Source organism: Hipposideros armiger, unplaced genomic scaffold (genome assembly GCF_001890085.2).
Source record: "Hipposideros armiger isolate ML-2016 unplaced genomic scaffold, ASM189008v1 scaffold_187, whole genome shotgun sequence".
Taxonomy (NCBI): domain Eukaryota; kingdom Metazoa; phylum Chordata; class Mammalia; order Chiroptera; family Hipposideridae; genus Hipposideros; species Hipposideros armiger.
In genome coordinates, this window is record NW_017731537.1 from 898,114 (window position 1) to 919,418 (window position 21,305).

Consider the following 21,305-nt stretch of genomic DNA (forward strand, 5'->3'; position numbering starts at 1 on the left):
TGCAAGTCCCTTAAAATGCAGTCTCGGTGTAGGAATCAGCATATTCATAAGAGGACTAAAAGAGATTATGAAATGTAGGAAGCATGTGAAATTTATATTACTACTGCAGACATGTTTATTAAAATCCAGGCAAGTATTACTTTTGCTTCAGAAATAGGACATAAGAGCAAATTTATGGAGAGGAGAACATTGAGCTGACTGTCTCACAGACATAAAGCTCTTAAGGCAGAGCAGTTTTAATTAAGAACAGCATCCTGTGTGAAGCGTTATACCCAAAATAGATCTACGGGGATTCAGTGAAGGGATACATCAATTTCAGACATCTGGAATCCAATTAATAACTTCAATGCTTTTGCGTGGCAAATGCTACCATGTTGTAACTTTTATGGAGACTCTCAGGATGGAAACTGGATTTCCAAGAGTGAGGGAAACTGCGATCCTCCTATGTTGTAACCCTACATGTTGCCCAAGGATGATCATTTTTGCTTGTTTTCATTCATGGCCTGCTTCTATATAGTTATTTAAATAGTTATATTTAATGACTAATGAGTATCTGCAAATCATCACCTAAAACAAAAGCTACAATTTTGATAATATCCTACATCTAACCATATAATAGGCCCACACAGCAGTTCTCAACCTTCCTACGGCCGCGACCCCTTAATAGAGTTCCTCATGTTGTGGTGACCCCCAACCATAAAATTATTTTCGTTGCTACTCTATAACTGTAATTTTGCTCCTGTTATGAATTGTAATGTAAATATCTTTTTGTTTTCTGATGGTCTTAGGCGACCCCTGTGAAAGGGTCGTTTGACCCCCAAAGGGGTCACGACCCACAGATTGAGAACCACTGCCACACACTGAAACTTTCCCCTGCTTCCTGCTCTGACATCCAGCATTGTGACATATCCAGTGTCCTGAATCCCGTGGCCCCATTGTTTCCCTTCTTTTTATATGATTTTAGACATCTCTGCGCATTTCTAAAATGTATATATATTTGAGTTGTTTTTTAACTTTACAAAAAAGCATCATGCTGCATGTTATCTTTTGGGAATTATTTTTTTCCTTAACATGTTAATATTCATCCATAGGGGCTAATTATGTATCAATCGTTTTGATCACTGTGCAACATTCCATTGTGTGATTGTATCATAGTTTATTCCTCTATACTCTGATGGATGTTGGTCATTTCCAGGTTTTTCCTATTTTAATCAGAGCTGCTTTGAACATGCTCATGCATGTGGGCAAGAGTTTCTCTCAAATATATACTGAGAATAGTATTGCTGGGCCATAGGGCTTTGTCAATGTCAACTTTAGGTGACAATGCCGAATTGTTTTCCAAAGAGGTTGCTCCAGTATATCCTCCCACCAGCAATGCTAGAGTGATCCCGAGGGTCCACAGCCTCTCAAGCCCACCATGCTGCCAGATTTAGGTGTAGCTCAAATTCAGCAATTTGACCTTATGCTGTGTGACGTTAAGAACTGGAGCTTAGGCCTTATGGGTAGAGATGTGGGGAAGGGAGATTCTGACACAGGATGAGAAAAAATGGTCTCCCAGCACAGCTTGTCAGGTAAGGGTCAGACAGTCTCAGAGAGTAGTAATACACTCATCCCTGGAGCATTCAATCCAGGGTGCGAATGTCCCTTGGAAGCCATATGGCAGAAAGGATAAGATGTCAGATGGATGTTGGACTGGACACTTTAAAGATCTGTGTCAAACCCTGATTCTAGGAACAAGCATTTTAAAAATGTTTGTTTCTGGGCCTTTAAATTGATACCTGAAATTATAAAACTATTTTAAAACATTTTGATCTTTTATCCTTTAAAAACCAACCAAGCTTCTTTAAACCCTTTTAGCAGTACTGAAGTGAGATTAATTAAAAGATTAGAACTCTTAAAATGGTTTTTATGGGTTTTTCATTCATGAAGGCATAACTCCCAACAGTGATATTTTCAGCTTTGATGGGAATATCAAAGATATTTTTTTAATCAAGCCGTACATATATATGAGTCAAGTTGAGGATATATACATATGATATATATGATTATATATACATATAAAGAATTTATACTTATTTATATATTTACTTTTATATATTTATAATTCACATATTATTTGTTTATATACTATTTACATCTACAAATGTAAATATCAATTCCAGGCTTGGCCTCTTGAACATGTCAGTAATAAATCATTGGGCGGTTATGTGTACAGTAGGAAGCTGGAAAAAGTGAGGGTATCTCTTTTCCAGCCTTATGCGTTGAAATACCCACAAGCCTGGAATTGCATTTTGAGTCACTGTGGTGAAGGATGTGTGTGTGTGTGTGTGTGTGTGTGTGTGTGTGTGTGTGTGCGCGCGCGCGCGCGCGCGTGCGTGTGTGCACAGTTGCCTTATATCTCTGATTGTGCTGATTTCTAGATTATGGTCACTTACTGGGTATGTAAAACAAACAGTTGAGCCGGCAACAGGGAAACCTCTGTTTCTTTCCATTTAAGTATTCTGGCTTTACAAAAAAAAGATGTTTGAAATCCTCTGTGACAAAGATCTGCTGTCACACTTGGTAAGCTTAGCATTTCAACCATATCCAAGGCTTTATGTCTTCATTAAAGAAGGTTTTTAAATGAAATAGAGAGAGGCGTTTGGGAAAGGTTGGCTCCTAATTTGTTTGTGTAGCTCACACGGGCCAGGTTCTTTGAAGGGCATTGGAACAGCTCCAGGAAAAGTGAGTTGTGAATGACACAAGGTAGATTACTTAGAAGGGGGTACAGTTTTGTAACCAGAGGCCGAACGGCAGTCTTGTAGAAAGAAGGGATCGTGACCAACCCAGCCGAATGGTGAGCACCTTTGGGATATAGATTTTATGTCAGCCATTTTTCACCTGCCAACACATGAGTGCCAGTGCCAGGCACCTGGCTGGATGGTGCTAGGGTAGCTCTTTCAGCTCTGCCAGCCATATGGTCAACGTTCGGAAAGAAGCTTGCCAGGTCACCTGCTCCGTGGTGGTCACCACTTGTGCAAATAGCTTGCTGCTTACCTGCTTTTCTGTGGAAAGTTTCCTATTAGTGGAGCCTGATGTGAAGGGGAGGGAGAGGCCCACTCAGCACAAATCAAGCCTCAAAGTGGCATCAGCCGTGCTCAGAGCCAAAGCTGGGCCCAGGTTCTGGCTGGCCTCTCCACCTTCATCTCATCAAGCCCGGACTTTCTGTGTCTCCGCCTGGTTATCATTCTTCTGAGCCTAGCAAAAAGTAAAAGTAGGTGCTAGACAAGGGTGATGTGACCAAATGTATCATCCAATCCCTCCCCCTTCTCTTCTAGCACTTGTGCCCCTAGTAACAGAGGAAGGGAGACTCATCCTCGTCTCCACCTCATCTTTTGCTGTCTTTGGGTACTTTCTCTCTCTGCTTCAGGCATTGGTGTGCAGCCAGGTCAGAGATCGCTCAGATACCTCTGTCCTTCCTCTGGGTATTTGCACTCGCTGATCCCTCTCAGCTTTACTGTCACCTCCTTAGAGGAGTCTTCCCTGACCATATTGTCTAACGTATTTTGCTCTATTAGTCTCTTTCAGGGTAGTAATAGGTTGGATTACTTGCCAAGTGCCTCCTTCTCTCCTAGCTGTAAGGTTCCCCAAGGGTACTAAGCCTTGTCCAGCTTGCTCACCATCACACGGGGAATACACTGTGCCAGTGCATGGTAGACTTGGTACTATTTGCTGAATAATTTAAAGAGTTCTGAAGAGTTTCCAGTGCTTGGAGGACCTGTATTGTGTAGCCCCCAACCTAGTTCAGCTTCTCCAGGGGGCTTTTGTCTTGAGGGCCCAGATGTTGCTGCCTGGGGCATTGTGTTGAGCAGGATTCTGAGGCTGTGTTTATGGTGGCATGTTTGGTTGCATGTTGTGGGTTGGCTTAACTTCTCGCAGTGCAGACATTACACCCTCCTGAGGGGCGGCTATGCCTGGACCATGCTTCTAAAGGTTTTATGAAGTGCCTCTGAAAAAGAAGCCATAGTGTATATGAAACAAAATGTCCAGAACCTTCTAATAGAACGGGCCTTTTGCCTTTCCCTTTGCTTGTTCTGAGCACCACAGGTTGACATCACTTTAGGAATAAGGGGGAACATTAGCTTGAGCACCAGTATCCAAAACACAGGGGAAAAGCTTTCAGAACATGACTGGCCAAGAAAATTGCTTTTCGAATAAATGTTTCCTTCTCCGAAGTTTGCTCCATCACAACCTTCCTTTCAGAACTTTCATTCCATTTCTCCATGAGCATGTTCTCAGAAACAGGAAGACTAAGGAAATCAAAGTGGCAGAAGTCTGCAGTCCCTGTTGCTTCCCCAATTTCCTACCCATTGAAAAAAACATTAAAGTTCAGCTATGATGGAGCCCAGTGTTGGTCATCAACCATTATTTGCTGAAAACGGCCCTGAAATGAAATTGCCCATCCAGACCCCCACGCCAGTGTGGGGGTTGATTTCTATTTGCAACTTTGGCTTTCTTTTCTGTGCTGCTTTGTCCACCAGGTTTTCAAAAATGTTAACCAAAGAAACATTCCCCAGAATTTACAGAGTGGATCCATGAGTGCACTAGGAGCCAGCAAACTGTACTTCTAATCCAAACAAATATGGGTCCTAATTAGCCATGTGATATTGGCTGACTGATAGACATTCCGAAGAGACCTGGGTGTTTCATCTGGAAAAATGGGAATGAGGCATTTGCACAGCCAATAAGTCAGGAGGGAAAGTACAATTTAGTGACACATTGACAAATGCTTCTTGAAAACTTACTACTGGGTATCAGCCACAGCAAGCTGTGCGACTCCAAAGAAGAACGTTACTGTGATGTGGCGATCTCTTCCATAACCATGGGAGCAAGACAGGAGGCTTTTTACCAGAGTAGCTATTGTGGAGGGCTTGTTATAATTTGAAGAGCAATGAACTGCTGGGTGAATATAACTAGTGTCTCCCCTGAACCCCAGTGGTCAAGCTGTTGCCATAATGGGCTTTTCATCTGAAATGCTAAGCCCAACTGTTAGGCAGGATTGGTGTCATCCCTTACAAATATGAGGCTCCCTGGAGTAAGCTATGAAGGAAATTTCAGCAGCAGTTGTCCTAAGAATCAGTCCAGTTTGCACTTCACTCTGTGCCGATAATTCTCAAATGCAGTGACTTTCATATTTACCCCCAGCAGCCCCTCATAACCTAGTTCCCGAGTCTCATTCCTTAACTCCCTGCTGTCAGGTAAGAAAGTTCAAAATGGTGGCCAGCCAGGAGGCAGTCAGCCGACCCAGCAGGCCCTTTCCCTAACCTTTCTCAGATTTCAGGTTGGTTTCCTGATTGCTCTCCCTACAGGAAGTGACTTATTTGATGTTTTCATTGAAATCAACCCTGCATAAGACCAGGCGCCAGGGTTGCTCTTTTTCTGAGCTGCTCCCAACAAGCTTCTGATGGAGAACAGCAAACTCCGAAGTCCAACTAATTAAAGTGATTTTCCGATGGCATGCATGAAACCCCTCTTGGCTTGCACAGGTTTTCTAGGGTGGACAGGATGCTCAGAAGACCATTCACACAGTACAGTCAATTGCGTAATAATTGTGGTCCAAACTGTGATGCTGGTGAAGTCACATTTCCTGCTCTGGCAATGGGCTTGACAAAGTGATACTTTAATGTATAATTGGATAAGCAATTGGGTTCTGTTATAGTACAGTGGTTTGGCATAATTATTTTCCAGTGCTGTGATTTTTCTAGTTAATAAATACTTTGGGGGGTTACAAATTCTTAAACATCAACATTCTATACTCCTTGAAAGTAGGATGCCATTAATTAATATAAGAGCTTATTTCAGCATTTTGGCCCCACTGGCAGCACTAAGAAACTTTTGCTTTGACTCAAGCACGTTAGGCTTGTAATTCAGAGCTTGGGCAACTAATGAAATGATGAATGCTCTGCTGATTACCTGAATGTCTCTCCGCAAGGGGCAAGGAACTGGGCTTTGGGGGCCTCACAGTGAATGGAGGGAACCAGGGGTAATTTGATTGCACTTAGAGGTCTCACCATCTAATGATTAGTCTAGGGTTCCAGCTCACTGGATCCCCCAAATAGTGAGCAAGAAGGGAGGCAATCAACATATTTATGTACAAAATATTTAAAGAACCCTAAGGAAGCAAATGTAGTAGCCAGAGGTTGGTGGAACAACACCTTTCTTTTTATCCAAGTGAAAGGTAATTAGTTAGAATACCAAGAAAGCAAGGTGAGAGACTATCTGCTCAATAACCAGCACTGGCAGAAAAAGTGTTTGGGGTTTAGGGAGGAAACGTGTGCTCAAAGGATGTTGACTTTGTGACAGAGAAAGTGGGACAACATCCAAAGTCACGAAATGTAACCCCATGCCAATCTAAATGGTCCAAGAAGGCTTCCTGGGGACTTAGGGACTTTGAGAAGTGTATGATTGTCAAGGGGGCACATACCGGGCAGGAAGGGAGTGATTTTCACACTAGTTCATAGCAGCCTTGAGCAGGGGAGCAGGACCAATGTGTGCTGTATACCAAGTGTGAGGAAGCCGGCAGAGGCCTGTATACAGGGAGGGACCGAGCCCCACTCGCAAGCTGCGTGCATTGCTGCTAACTCACCACTGGTTTATGGGGCCACTGAGCACCCTCTGTCCCTACTGCCCCCCCCCTCCATGCCACCCCAGCTCCCATTACGTCCTGTCTGGCTGCTGCAGGAACTGTCTCCCTCTAATTCATTCTCCAGACAGGCAACTTTTTATGAAAAGCTATTCTAGTCCCTTTAGTTCTCTGCTTCTAACTCTTTAATATCATCTTTGCACAAAACAATAAAATCCAAATTTCTTAGTCATCCCCACAGGCTGCAAATAATCTTCCCTCAGTCTTCTAGCCAGTCACTCAACCACCGGCCTCCCTTTTTGCTGGATGCTCTCTGCTCGCTGCTCCCTCTGCCTGAAATACCCTTTCCCCAGCTCTCTGCTTAATGGATTTCTAATCATTGTTCACATCTCAGCTAAGATGGCGCCTCTTCTGAATGTCTCCTTCCACACCTCCTACCCAAAGTTTTCCCATCCCTGCAGATTATTATGCTGTTTTTCTTTAGGGCTATTAGAATATGACATTATTTTGACTTCCAAAATCTGTCAAAAAAATAAATTCTAATGCATTCTACAGTTCATCCCAATAGAAACAGTCACGTCCACATTCAGGAAGCCCACACTCCAGCCTCACCGCAGCTGTACTCCCTACCTCTGGACCATCTCCCAGTGTTGATGCCATGTTTGGTGCCATATTTCCCCACACTGTTCCACTTCATTTTTTTTTTTGAATCGACTCTTATTTTTAACCTAAGTAAATTTACTTTAAAAGGAGACTTGAGATGACATCATAAATGGGAAATAACCCTAAAAATAAATATGATCTAAACAAAACCATCATATACTATATTCTAGCCAGGATATGGACAGTTCCACCCTTTCTGTTAGAGGTCATGTCGGTACCATGTTAAGGACATGCTAGTACCCACTGGGACTTTCTTTTTGATTAATCAGAAGAACTGAAAAATGATTGAAAAGGGAACAATGTTCTCAATAGAATTGAAAGCTGTTTGCAGCTTTGAATTGTCTTCTGGGCAACCAGGGTGTGTGTCCCATCTTTAAACACTGGAATGATAAGACTTCTCAAAATGACAACTAAATTTCAGCTCTGCCGCCACTGTGATAGATGGTCAGGCATGGCTAGAATGCCCTGTCACAGTTCAGAGGGGGAGTGAGGCAAGCAGTGGGGAAGCCTGCCATGGACACAGCTCCAGGAGAGCTGGCTCACACACTGTGTGTGTGCTGCAGCTGTTCCCATGGCCCAGGAGAACGCTGTCCTTAACATCCCATCACTACTTTTAAGTCCACTGCAAATCCTGATGTTTTTAAAGCCAACTCCAGACTCCTACCCTAGCAAGCATCACTCTCTTCCTGAGATGTTTTGAAAGCACTATGATGGAACTCCTAGTCCAGTGCTTCTATGCCTACATCCAGACTGACTTGTATTAAATTACCTATGTATGACTGTCTACCCCGTTGGGTGGGGAGACCCCAGAAGGCATAGAGTTTGGGCTTATTTATTTTTATAGCTTTCATAAGACCTAGAACAGTGCCTGGAATGTATCATGTGCTCATCAAATGCTTGTTGGCTAAACTGAAAGTAGTAACAGAGAATCAGATGTAAAAAATTAAAGATTTACTCCCCCATTCATTGAAATGATTTCCACAATTTATATGAACACCTATCTGAACAGAACCATCAACCCACAAGAAATGGTTTATGTAAGTGTTCTACTCTTTTTGTTGTTTTGCAAAACTGATAACAATGAAAGCTGTTAATGTATTTTATAACACCCAAGTTGACATTCAGCCACTCGCTTCTTTAAGAAGTGGCTTTAAATTGTTTTTACCCCCTTTGAAGATAATTTGGCATCTTACTACAGATTAGTTCCAAATTCTGAAAAACGTTTCAATTATCGTGACTCATTCCTCCTACTGTATTCCGTTACAGAGCCAGAAAAATGTCAATAGCCCAGGCAGTTTGAGCATTACATGGGGAAATTAATTATTACCCCACGTGCTTCGCGATAATGCACTCAATGCACAGGAAGGAGAACAATGTCAAAATCAACACATATCAGTACTTCAGTTAGAAGCCCTGTTAACACTAACGTCCCCAAGAATCATTTCAGGCACATATGGTGAGACGACTGCGCTTCACATTTTTTGAATCTCTTTCAAAGCTGTATAGCAATAGAATTCACTTGGAGGAGCCATCGCAGACTTCACTCTGCTGAAGGTGAACAAAGACTGGTTCCATGTTTTGCAAACTTTGTAACTTCGGCATGTACTTGCCTCCACAGAGCCAAGCGTCTGTAAAAAGTTTCAACTCTTGCTATTGCACAGGAAGAAGGAAAGGAATACGTATTACCTCAGCCTTGGTGCTGAGCAGTCTCACAATTTAACTTATGGGACTTAACTACACGGAGGAGAGATGGAGAGCTATAGAGCGTTGAATCCCAGACACCATCAACTGCAAGCAGCTTTGTTATTTTATGTACTACTAAGAAAGAAAAACACTGCCAATTAAACGATGACACGTCATTGATTTTAGGACATGCTTTGATCTCAGAGATGTTAAAAAGTGAAAAAAAAAAAGGGCTTCTTAGAGCCGATAAACTATGGAATTTAAACCGTGCTGGTGATTCACTCTGCATTTTATGCAATAGAAATAATAAGCCCTGGCATACACAAAATGCTAGCTTTGAATTTTGATCATCTTTCTGACAGTCTCCTCTGTCTTTCCCAAGATTCACAGCTAGGCAGGTTTGGAAAGAACCCAAATGCAAGCCAAGTACTTCCTGTGGTATCTTTCTATGGCGTCTCCTAGGTGGAGTTGCCAAATACAATACAGGGAGCCCAGTTAAATTAGAATTTCAGATAAAATAATATTATTTTAGTATAAGTATGTCCTCAGTTCTACAATACATGAGATATACTAAAACAAATTAGCTGAGTGTCTTGTATTTTTATTTGCTAAATCTGGCAACCATGCTCCCAGGGCAATTTGACTGCCTTTGACCTCTACCACATGCTTTCACTCTAGGACCTTAATCTTCACCTGGAGGGAGCCTCCCTTAATACTTTCCTCACTCCTTACAACAACCCTGAGAGTGAGGGATGATTGCAGGTCAGTTTGGAACTACAGGTGCTAAATTTCCTCCTCACACTTGAATGTCGCATCAGGTTAGTTGGTTTGAGTCTAAACGTTTAATCCTTTTACAGGGTAGTTAAGGTCCAAACGATACAGGTCACTGAAGAGACATGAAGACAGTAAAGTCACTTTTATCCTTGAAAGTAACCACTGTGGATTGGTCAGTGTTCATTGTCTTGGGGATGGTGTATCAGAGTAATATTTTAATATAATAATAATAACAGTAGCAGCAGCAGCAAACACTAAGCACCACTTAACGACGTCAGGCACATCACTACTCACAATTATTTTACTACTCCCTTTTTATAGAGGGGGAAAGTGAGGCACAACAGATTTAAGGAACTTGCCCTTCTCCTTGTTAAAGTCTGGGCCTAACTAGCCTCATCTTAGAGAGCCTTTGCTGGATGCTCCTTAGATAATCCTCTCTCTCCCATCACTCTTTATTATAATACGATTTCTTTGCAAAACTAAGTTCCCTTTCCAAAGCCTTTCAAACTAGGCTAGCTCCTTCCAGCATCATTTCCTTTGGGAATGCCCATCTCACTTGTAATTAACCATTTGGTGTCTGTCCTCCTCACCTGGATGTCCCACCCCATGAGGACAGGAAAGGGGTGTGTCTGGTTCAGTGCTTTAGGGCCAGGGCCGGCCCCTAGGAGTGCAGGGACAGAATAAATATCATGTGTATTATTAGTCAGTAATCATGGCCTTTCCCTTGGACAGCCGAAGGTAATCTAGAACAGTTCGTCTGAAGTGAAACTCCTCCATTAAAGCTCGTCCAAGATAAATAGTGCCTTTTGGGTATCCGCTGTTTAAGATCATTAGGGCTTATCCTTGTTAGCTGGGAAATGGCTTCCAGCCACCGGGTTTCTGGGTTGCCTCAGGGAAGCAGAACTTGATTCCAAACCACAGCTTGTTTAATTTCCAAGTCCCTGGGTGGTTCTTCCAGCACATGCTTCTTGCCCACCCGGGCCTTTTCCAGGTTCCCTATCCCTGCAGAAACTGAGACCCTATTCAAAGACTCCTGAACTAGATCAGTATCCTGGTGTCACTGGGACAAGCCCGTGGCCCAGACACCCCTTTGACAGGATGTGAATAGGAGGAAAACAGTTCTAGAGCAGAGTTTGCAAAGGATAGCCTCAATCCTCTTGATAGGGTCACAAACCATGGGCTTAGACAGATGTATTATTTCTCTGTGTGTATGGGCTCTGTCTACACACACACATTCCACCCCAAAATGCAGTGCTTCTCAACAGTTAAGTGCATCTTAGAACTGGCTGAGAAATTTGAAAAAAGTCCCCAAACCCAGGCTTGCCCCCAGACCAATCAAATCAGAACCCCTGAGGTGGACCCAGGCATCAGCAGTTTTTAAAGTTCTCCATGTGATTCCAAGGGCCGCCAGGGTTGAGCATGACTGTTCTTAGGAAAGCCACAGACTACCATCCGGGAGAAACCTCTAAGTTTTAAAAACCTTGTACAACAGGGTTTTGCAAATATGACTAGTTTTTGCTTTATTTATTTCCTATTTCCCATAAACGACTTCCAAGCGCCGGCACAACGTTGCCATCTGTAAGGCATATGACAATAACAGACGGTTGCCTAATAACCAAAAAGGCATTAACATTTGTTTGCAGGCTCTAAATTATTTGGATTCATCTGGTATGATCTGCGTTGATGAGGCCACTTAATGCTTGATTTCTGTGTCTTCCGATGGCGCTACCAGAAGTGCGGAGGCCATATTTTCTGAGCTCTGCATTGTTCTTTGTCATCCTACGGAATTGTTACAAGATGGATTTATAACAGACCTAAAGCTAGTATCAAAATGAAAATTAGTTCTTGAGTAGAAAAATAGCAATCCCGTTTGACTCGCCTGTAGCAATTGCATCATATCTGCCTCTGCAAGGAAGGAAATGACTTCTTAATGTGGTTTTCTTCCACTAAAGAGAATTAAATCTATGTGGCAAAATGTAAAACCGGCACGCTGGCAGCCAGATTCTGAAGGGAAGATCCATGACCCTCATAAACATATCTGTGGCCTGGTTATATGCTAATGAGCCTCATTTAGGCGCAAGCTTACCCTGAGTGGAAATATAGCTCAGCTGGAGAGCCAGGCTATTGTTTCCTCACTGTTTTGCCTTCTGTATTAGTTTGCTCTGAAATAATGGGGCCATTTTTCCATCTGCTTCAAGCAACCAGGGTGGGCGTCGACCTGGGTTAGACTGAGAGCGATGTTGACCTGAAGTAGCAAATTCCACTACTTTGGAAAACTTGATAGGCTTTTTGCCAAGTCAGCAAGATTCTTTTCAAAGGTCTGACTTTGGGGTGAATATGCCTGGTGGGTGGAGCAGGACCCGTGGAACTGTCCCCTCTGCAGCTGCAGGGCAGCTCCTCTGGGATAGATCAAATAGGCACAGATTGTTGGGAACCATGCTGCCAGTACCGCTGCCTAGCTAAGTGATCTTTGACAAGTCAAGGAACTTCCTGAGACCTCAATTTCTTCCTTGGCAAGATGTAGCAACACAGCTGCCCTGTCTGTGTGTGGGTTATTGTGAGGATTAAATGAAATGGTGCACGATGCAAGAATACGCTGCGAGGAGACTGCCCTTTGCATCCTGAACACTAGCCATCATGGATGCTATTAAACCATTTGCCTCAGCCTCCTCTTTAACACAAAATACTACACTGTTCCTGCCTCCTGTGAAGAAGTGATAGCTTCAGCATTTTGCAATGTATAGAGCCACAGACAGGAATAACAAATTTACTTAATAAAACTGAATGGCAATAGGAGATGAAGAGGGAAAACTGAGTTCTTCTAATGGAGAGAATTCTGAGAACTTCCTCTCTCTCTGATAGAATGGAAATGTTATTCACTCTATAGGTGAATCTGAGACATACAAGATGTTTTTAAATAAATATGAGCATCTGAAGAGGATTTTAAAGTGATTCAACAAAGGCCAATTGTTAATTTTTTGATAAGTTTCCTCACTTAATATATATTTTTAAATCATTTGCCTGCTTGCAGCCTGTTTGAATGGACATACTTTTATTTCTTACTCAGTACTCACGGCCCCTATATTATTATCCTTAATGTGCTTGGGCTATTTTGCTCATGGAACAAAACTGCTCAGAGCTCATATAAGAGAGGCTAAGCCAAAGAGAGTGGCAAGTACACCCCAGGCCAGCTTGGGCGGATGGTCATGGGTAGGTGGCAAACTCAATGTCTTTAATGTCTGCTATGTAAAATACATGAATGATGCCAGCCAAAGGAGAAGATTGGAGAGGGGTGGGGATTATGGTAACTGGCAGGATGCCCCTCAACCTGTGACCCCCACTCTCAACCTCAGCAGACGATTACCAGGCAGCCAACAGGACACAGTGTAGCCTAATCTGGTTATTTTATTGCAAAAGCTGGAAATGTGGGTTTTTACGTGACACCTCCCTGGTTTCAAAATTTGGCAACTAATGCAATTATAAGACACACACCTCCCAGCCTCCATTTTGCGAATTGTGTTCAGCTACCTCACAACACTTGCTCAAGGAGATCCCAAGGACCCATTAATGAGGTGTTTTTTTTTTCCTCCAAAGCTCCAGAAACATGACAAAGAGGAGGAGGACGTCCCAGCCTTGTGGAGATCGGAGGAGGACATGGCAGCAGAAGCTGCAGCACTGCGGGCCTACTTCCAGTGACGCAGGTACCGACTGTTCCCTTCATCCTCACTGAGAGCCTCCGAGGGCCTCGGATAGGGCTCCCTGCCCAGGGCAAGGATGCAGGACAGCACCTGCGCTGACCTCCTGGGGTGGTGGCTGCAAAAGACATAGAAGCCAGCGTGAGAAAACCCTGATCTGTGAGGCACTCATTCCAAGCTCTGAGTCCCCTCTTCCTGCCTCTGTGTCACCTGCCACATAACTCCCCTGTCTGTCCACTTCCTTCCAGCCTGCTCCGCCAGCCCACCCCCGGCCATCATCACCTCTCTCCGGTTTCCTCTTCTCTAATCACATTTCCACAAAGTATCCTGAGATAGTTTGTAACTCAAACCAGACCATTTAAGGGTCAACATCCTGTAAGGGAATCACATCACTCTCAGGCTCAAGTCCCAAACCCTGTTATGAATCTGCAACGCTCTGTGAAGCAGCTCTCTCTACCTCGGGACCAGGCTGGCCACACCCCGGCCAGCCCTCCTTCACCCTGGGCCTGTCTCCCCAAATGCTATTTGGTAAATTGTCCTTTGTGTTTCCCTTTCGCTTTGGCTGCTAGGAAGCTCAGGCCACAGGGAAAGTCAGGGTGAGAATGAATTATCCATTTGCATTAATGTTGTTCAACTACTGGGAGATCATAGATTTCACATGCTAGTAGAAATCCGTAGCCAATATCCTTTTTGGAATGCATTTACACAACAAATTTTTATACAATGTCAGGGAGCTTGCAGATCTTCTGAAATTTATTAATAAATGGGGTTGCCATGCAATATCGGGGTATATACCTAGACTAAAAAAATATTTGTTATCTGAAATTCAAATTTAACTGGGCACCCTGTATTTTATCTGGTACCCCTGTTACTAAACCTCCTTAGGAATTATGGACTCCAGATAAGGAGACTCTCTTCTAAATAGTTTATTTTTTTTTCTTTTTAGAACTGCGTTCTTCATCTGGTCTTGTGTAAATGTGTTTATATTATAAGCTGCTGAAGTAGATCAGATACTAATTAAAAACACAATTACTGAACACATACTAGTAGCAGCTGAATTATATAAAATTGTATCAACCACTTAGTGATCCTGACTTTTAGCTAGCAAACACATACATTGTGTTTCTTTTTTACTTTGAGGTGTGAGCCCTTTTTGGTTAGTTTAAAATATATGTGTATCCCATGGCCTTTTTCTCCCCAACCTCATTTTTAAAGTATTCCAATCACTTAAGGGCACAGTGTCAGCTATCTCTCCATTATTGTAGGAGTGTGTTGTTGTGCTCAGGCCCTTGCATTCTGGAAAGCTTATTTCATTGTCCCATGTCACTGGTTTGTCAGATCTGCAACTCAATTGCCTGAAGGGATATAGTGTGGCTGCTAGCAGCAGCTGTCTTTGATATTTCCTTTTTACCCTGTTCACCTTCTCGCTTCTTTTTTTTTTTTCTTCTTTTCCTTTTAAGGATCAAGCTAGTTTACCTAAGAACATAGGCCTAAGGGCATGATTGCAATCCTCTCTCTATTCCTTTTCTGAAAGCTAGTGTCATTTTGGAGTGTCCTGTCCAAATGGGGTCACCATGCTTCAGCCTCAACTTCCTAGGCGAATGCTTTTCCCTCCGGGTTTCTTCTGGAATGTTACATTCAGGTGGAGGCAGGAAGGCTCTAGGCTTTTCCCGAGGTTTGCAGGATTCCGTCTTACACTTTACTTTCTTTAAGAGCATTGCGATGTACTGAAGTTTCCTGTATGCTTTGCTTCTGTCTTGCCTTGAGGCCCAGCATTACCTGCCTTCCAGGTAAATCAACTTGCCTTACAAGTCTTGCCAGGAAGATAGTTACGTTAACTTGTTATACAAGCCATCGCCACAACGCTTGTGGGTTTTTTAATTAGCTAACATGATTTTCCCTCTTTAAAGGCCTTTGTTTACAAACCACCTTCAGTTTTCTGGGCAGTCAGGGAGTTAGATACTCTAACTGAGACCAGCATGGGTAATGTGGGTTGCCCAATAGTACACAATTAGTAATTGGAGGTGGGGAAAATTATTAGTGTCCTAAGATTTCTTCCAGAGCATCATCATTTCCTGTAGTATAATGGGACTAAATATGCCTGTCTTTACAGACAAACGGGAAAGGAAACACTCTTTTTAGGAAAACTACTGGTTGAGTTGGTCCACATCTCCCTTCTGCTTAGGTAAATTTCTGCACTGCCCTGCACTGGCTGGGCTGAGTTCTTCGAGAAGGGTTTGGCGATGGCTTTTTTAGTCTATGTTCTAAATCACATTAGCTGACATTGGATCTGCATCTTTTACCTAATCCTGCATCCTTCTTGGAACATAATAATTTCTTATTTAAGCACTTAACACTTGGGTTTGCTGCCTCTATACACCCATGTTATGTTTCCTACTTAATTTTAAAGCAATAATGTGTGTACTAGTGGAGGAAGATTTTATTATCTCCCGTCCCCATTCCCACCCCATGTTTGAAGTGAGTGGGGCGCATTGTTTGTGCAATATGCAAGCATCACCCCTAATTCTGAAAGAAAGGCAGGGCAGGGTAGGTTTCCACACTCTGTTGTATCAGCAGACTTCGTTTGTAATTCATCAAACTCTCCTCTGTGCCTGCCGTTATTTGTAGATAGTTGGTTGACTCTCATTTACTCACAACAGAGCCTTGCAATTTCATAGCAACTGAGTCAGCCCAAAACAGCATTATTATTATTAGTGATATACTGTCAAAGCAAAATTTTGACACTGGAATTTCTGAAAAATCACCGTGATTTCAGTCACTGCCCCACACTTATACACACGGACAGTCGAGGTAGACAAGAAAAAAACTGGTTTGCTTAGTGAATATGTGTTCTCGTCACTGAATTGTACCTTTTGAAATCTATGCTACCAGCCTGGGAAAATCCTCCACTTTCTCAGAGAGGGTCTCCTATCAGCACAGCAGCCTGTCATGAGAAAGGCCCAGGAAGCAGATCAAATTCTCATGTTTTCTTGGTAGCAGAGGGATGGTTAACTTCAGCTCCTTGGCTAGTTTGATCCTAAACCCACTAGGTAATCCCCATCTGGGGGTATTATCAATACCAATGAAAGCATCTGCTGACACTAGCCATCCCCAGATGGATACAATAAAAGATTTTCTTCAGTGTGGAAGTACAAGAGATGATTGATTCTTCATTTAAGGTTAATGATACTTTAGTATGTCAAAAGCTCTTTACCAAAAAATAACCCATCCTCTTAAACATAGCAAAAAAAGCAATTTCAGTTTGCTTTCTCCTTCATCTCCAGTTCATGTTTCTATTGGACTGTGTGCTGTGTCTCCTCTTAGTCTGTGTAGACTATGATTATAGAACCAAATTTTAGTAGCAAGGAATTAAAGACTCAGTTATGTGGATTAGATATACATAAAACAAGCCCTGTGGCCTAAACTGGGAATTATAAACCATAGAATCACAGAGACTTTAGAAAGAATGAAATCTAATGTCCCATTAATTATTTTACTATAACCCAAAAGAATAGCCATCTAATTATACTTTAAAAACCTCTCTTTAATAAACATTCTATGAGACAGTCTACCCATGGTTCCAAAATGGGTTGTTTGGTTTAATTTGATTATTTTTTAAATGTTTTACCAAGATCCAGCTTCCTCTAACATGTACCTAATAGTTCAGATAAAACATTACTACAGGCCATTGATGGCTAAAGAATATACAGAACTGTTCTGTTGTGATCTAGTTCAACTCATGGTAGAAATGACTGTTTACTATAGTTGATTTTAACCCTTATGAATCCTGGAACTGCATGACCAGTCAGCACAGAGTCTTTTCCAGAAAAGTGTAATCCGAATGCCACAACTAATTTTTAAGACTTTCAAACTTTACTTGCATCTTGCAAAATAATAATGAAATAAAGCCTGTCACCACCATCATCATCATCTTCCTCTTCATCACATTTCCAGAAATGAATAATTTATCACACATCAATCCCCATACTCTTGAATGACAAAAACCTTCTAAAATTATCTACCTACTCTCAACACTTTTTTTTTTCTCTCTCTACTTGCTTGCCTCCACTCTGTGTGGTCCTTTACTACTATGTTTGTGTTTTTATCTCTGCCAGAAAGGAGAGCAGGGAAAAAAGACTCTCCTAGAGGTCATGGGAAGTTAATATGAAAAAAGACTATGAAAATTCACGTTAATAATCTGTAGCCTGTCATTTAATAATAGCTACTATTTATGCAGTTCATTCCATCCTATGCCTGAAATGTCCTTCAACCACCTCCTATATAATTGCTGCATTATTTTGACATTCCAGGGGCTTCAAGCAAGTTATCATGTAGGCACTTGATCAATTCAGGGTACACTAGAAAAACAGCTCTAAATCGTGCTTCTTCTAGTGTTAATACTTCTCTGATGATCCAAAAGACACTGCAGGATGTTCTGCTGCCTCTAATTTATCATGAGTGGTGATCAATGGAGACTGTGTGTTATTTATTAAACTAAAGTCCAAAAGCTGGAGAGAAGAAAGGGTAGGAACAAAGGACAGAACATTTATAGAATTAAATTGTCCCATTGGAACCACTTGTACCAATGGTGTTAGTAAAATTAGATACCAGCCCAATTCTAGGTCATGTGCCCTTTCTTCTTCCTATTTCCCCTCATTTCTTCTTCATGGGTAAGTGAGGCAGAGCATGCTCTTTGGAGAGGACGGGCGCTGTACAAAGACAGAGAAAGAGAGGGCTGGGAAGCCATCTTGGGAACACAATGTCACTGTCTTATACCCACTGCTTTAGTGGATGAATGCCTGCCACCTCTCTGTGCTCTCCCCAGGCCCCAGTGAAGAGACCTCCCTATTTTTGTTCACTATTACCATTTTGAAACGCTATCACAAGGCAAACCTTGTTTCCTCTGCTACAGTCTCTTGTAAATAATCTGGAATCAAGAGAAAAAGTCAAGAGGCAAGAAACGCCCCCTCTAAAGCAAATGCCTGTCTTGAACTTTGCATAGAACCTTCTAGAATGTGTTGGAAAAGAAAAGACTGGTAAAATGAACATTATAGTTCTGTAAAATTATGTAGCCCTCCCCCCCCAAAAAAAATCTATTTTTCAATCACTTGTCCTAAACACCAGGCATATCCACCACCAAGTGGAAGTATAAAAAGACATTCTGCAGTTTCCTCATAATGTTGTCTGGATTGTCTCTGCCATTTTATTTTTTATTCTCAGTGGAAATATCTTTACATAATTTAAAGTGGCTCCCCATCAACATTGCCACTAAACTTACTCTCTGAACTTGGACACATCACTCTTTTTTGCCTCACTTTCCCTATCTCTGAATTACTATGATGAAAATCATTTTAATTATATCCTATGGTTATTATAAGGCTAACATGAGACAATGTATAGGAAATATACTACCAAAAACAGCTCTAAATTGTGCTTCTTCTGGATTGAATACTTCTCTGTGGATCCAAAAGATATTTGAGTTACGTTCTACTGCCTCCAATTTATCATGAATGGTGAGCAGTGGAGACTGTGAGTGTCCATTACCAATGCCAACATGTACATTTATTATTTTCCCTGATTTATATAATATTTTAAAACTATGTTATGGAAATGTTCAGGTTATAAAAAATTAAACAGTAATTAAAGAGAAAAACCTATAGGACAGGATGTTTTCAGACCATCAAAAAAGGAAAAAGAGTGACTTCTGCTTCTATTACTAACAGATCAAACAATTTGAATCAAACTTCCCATTGTGTTCAACTAGAAAAATTGTACAGAATATAAGAAAATATCTGTTAAAGGTAACAAGGTTGCAAAAGGTTATAGGGTCAAGATTGAAGAGAGGACAGAAATCCAGAGAGAGAAGAGCCCAGCCTTTGGGGTTGCTTTTCCCCGAGGGCATTTGTGAGTCTTCAGAGGCAGATGGAACTAAAGCAGTAAAAGCTGGGTTGCCAACAGTAGAACCCTTTCTATACCTGGGTGGGAAAACAAAGATCTGAAAAAGCCATACCCTTGATACCTGTCACTAACTGCAGCCCAATTACAAATCACCTGGGCAACTGAGAAAGTCTCAGTCCCAGAAATTGAATTAAGGTGATCCCAAATTGCCAGTCTCATTATGTTTCTGGCAGAAGCAAAGAAAAAAATCATCTTTGGAAGAAAATAATACAATCCAAGATCTTACATTATTACTACAAACAATGTTTTTTCAAATAGAACACCCAACACATGAGTGTGTGTACACACATACACCACAGCATATGATGAGACAAGTCAATACAAATAAGAGTAGAATCACAGAGTGCCTAAAATTGAAATTGTCACACATGAAAATACTCAAAATGAACCATGATAGATAAGAGTGAGAAAAAGTATAAGAGAAATCAGTTGAAGACATAGACTACACTGAGAAAATCTATAGATATGTATTCCCAATTCCAAAACAGAGCTCTAGTGGAAGCTATATTTAAAAAGATAATGACTGAGAATTTTCAAAACTGGCCAAAGCACCAATGTAAAATTTCAGGAATGCACCAAAATCAGAACAGGGTTGTATAGAATCCACACCTAGGCACATCATGACAGAACTGCAGAAAATCAAAGGCAAAGAGTAAGTTGCTACATTTAATAGGGAAAAAAAAATAACAAAAAAAAATAACCTTACTTTCAAAGGAGTAATAATTAGACCAAAGGCAACGAAAAACAAAGAAAATCAGAAGACCATGGAATGAAATCTCTAAAGACCTGAAAGAAAACTGCCAACCTAGATTTCCATACCGAGTTAACATGTTCTTATAGAATGAAGGTGAAATAAACATATTTTCTGACAAAAGCTGAGAGAATTTATCACCAGCAGACTCATACAAAAGGAATTCTTAAAAAGATGAAATCAAAGGAAATTGGAAATGATTTTGAACTGAATGAAAAAAAAACCTAAAACCTGTGGATGCAACTAAAGCTGCATTTAGAGAATAGTTTACTTTTAATTATGACTTATATGCATTTATTGAAAGAAACATAAAAGCTGAAAGTTAATGTGCTAAATATCTTTCAGGATATTGCAGTCATTAAAAAGCAGCATATATAATGAAAAATATTAGACCAACAAATTTGAAAACTGGGATTAAATTGATACATTTCTATAAAATATAGTTAACCCAAGCTACACAAAGTGAAAATGAAAATATAAATAATTGGTAACTATTAAAAAAGTCAAACTTGAATTAAAACCCTTCCTACAAAGAAAACATCAGGCCCAGACAGCTTTACTGGTGAATTCTACCACAGAATTAAGAAAGAAACAAGAATCTTAATATTACTAATAGAATAATTCTTAATAAGAATCTTGTGAGTGATGGAAAAAAATCTGCCAGAGAAGGGTGGAGGGTTGGGGGGGGACCTTTTCCACCTCTCATTTATTGTACATGAACCTGACAAGAACATAACAGTAAGGAAATCTACAGACTAATTGTAGATGGAAACACAGATGCCAAAATCCTAAAAGATAACAGATAGACAGTCAAACAGGCAGATTACTTACATGTGTGTGTATGCATAATCCATGAAAGGGATAATACATTATGACCAATGAAACAGTGATTTCACATTACTATCTGTAATGTCTTTCACCACACTAATTAAGAAAAAAAAGAACAGGATCATCTAAATAGATGCAGAAAAAAAATATATTGATCAAGTTCAATATCCAACTTAACAAATATAAAATATAAAAGTTTTAGGAAAACTAAACTAGAAGGGAATTTACACATAAGAGTGAAATGTTGAAAAATATTCACCTGAGACTGTAAATGAGATAATAATATTCGCCATTAGCATTGCTATTTCACAATGAACTCAAGGTCCTAGCT

The 21,305-nt window shown here is 41.1% G+C and overlaps 1 protein-coding gene across 2 annotated transcripts in view; it reads left to right on the forward strand.

Annotated features, from left to right (window-relative positions):
* FHIT (fragile histidine triad diadenosine triphosphatase) overlaps positions 1-21,305 on the forward strand; it is an 874,164-nt gene that overhangs the window by 838,778 nt on the left and 14,081 nt on the right. For both annotated transcript variants that reach the window (XM_019652776.1, XM_019652777.1), the window contains exon 6: positions 13,337-13,443. In XM_019652776.1, coding sequence (XP_019508321.1) covers positions 13,337-13,438 — 102 coding nt within the window. In that variant the 3' untranslated portion in view covers positions 13,439-13,443. The remainder of the gene's footprint in view (positions 1-13,336; positions 13,444-21,305) is intronic.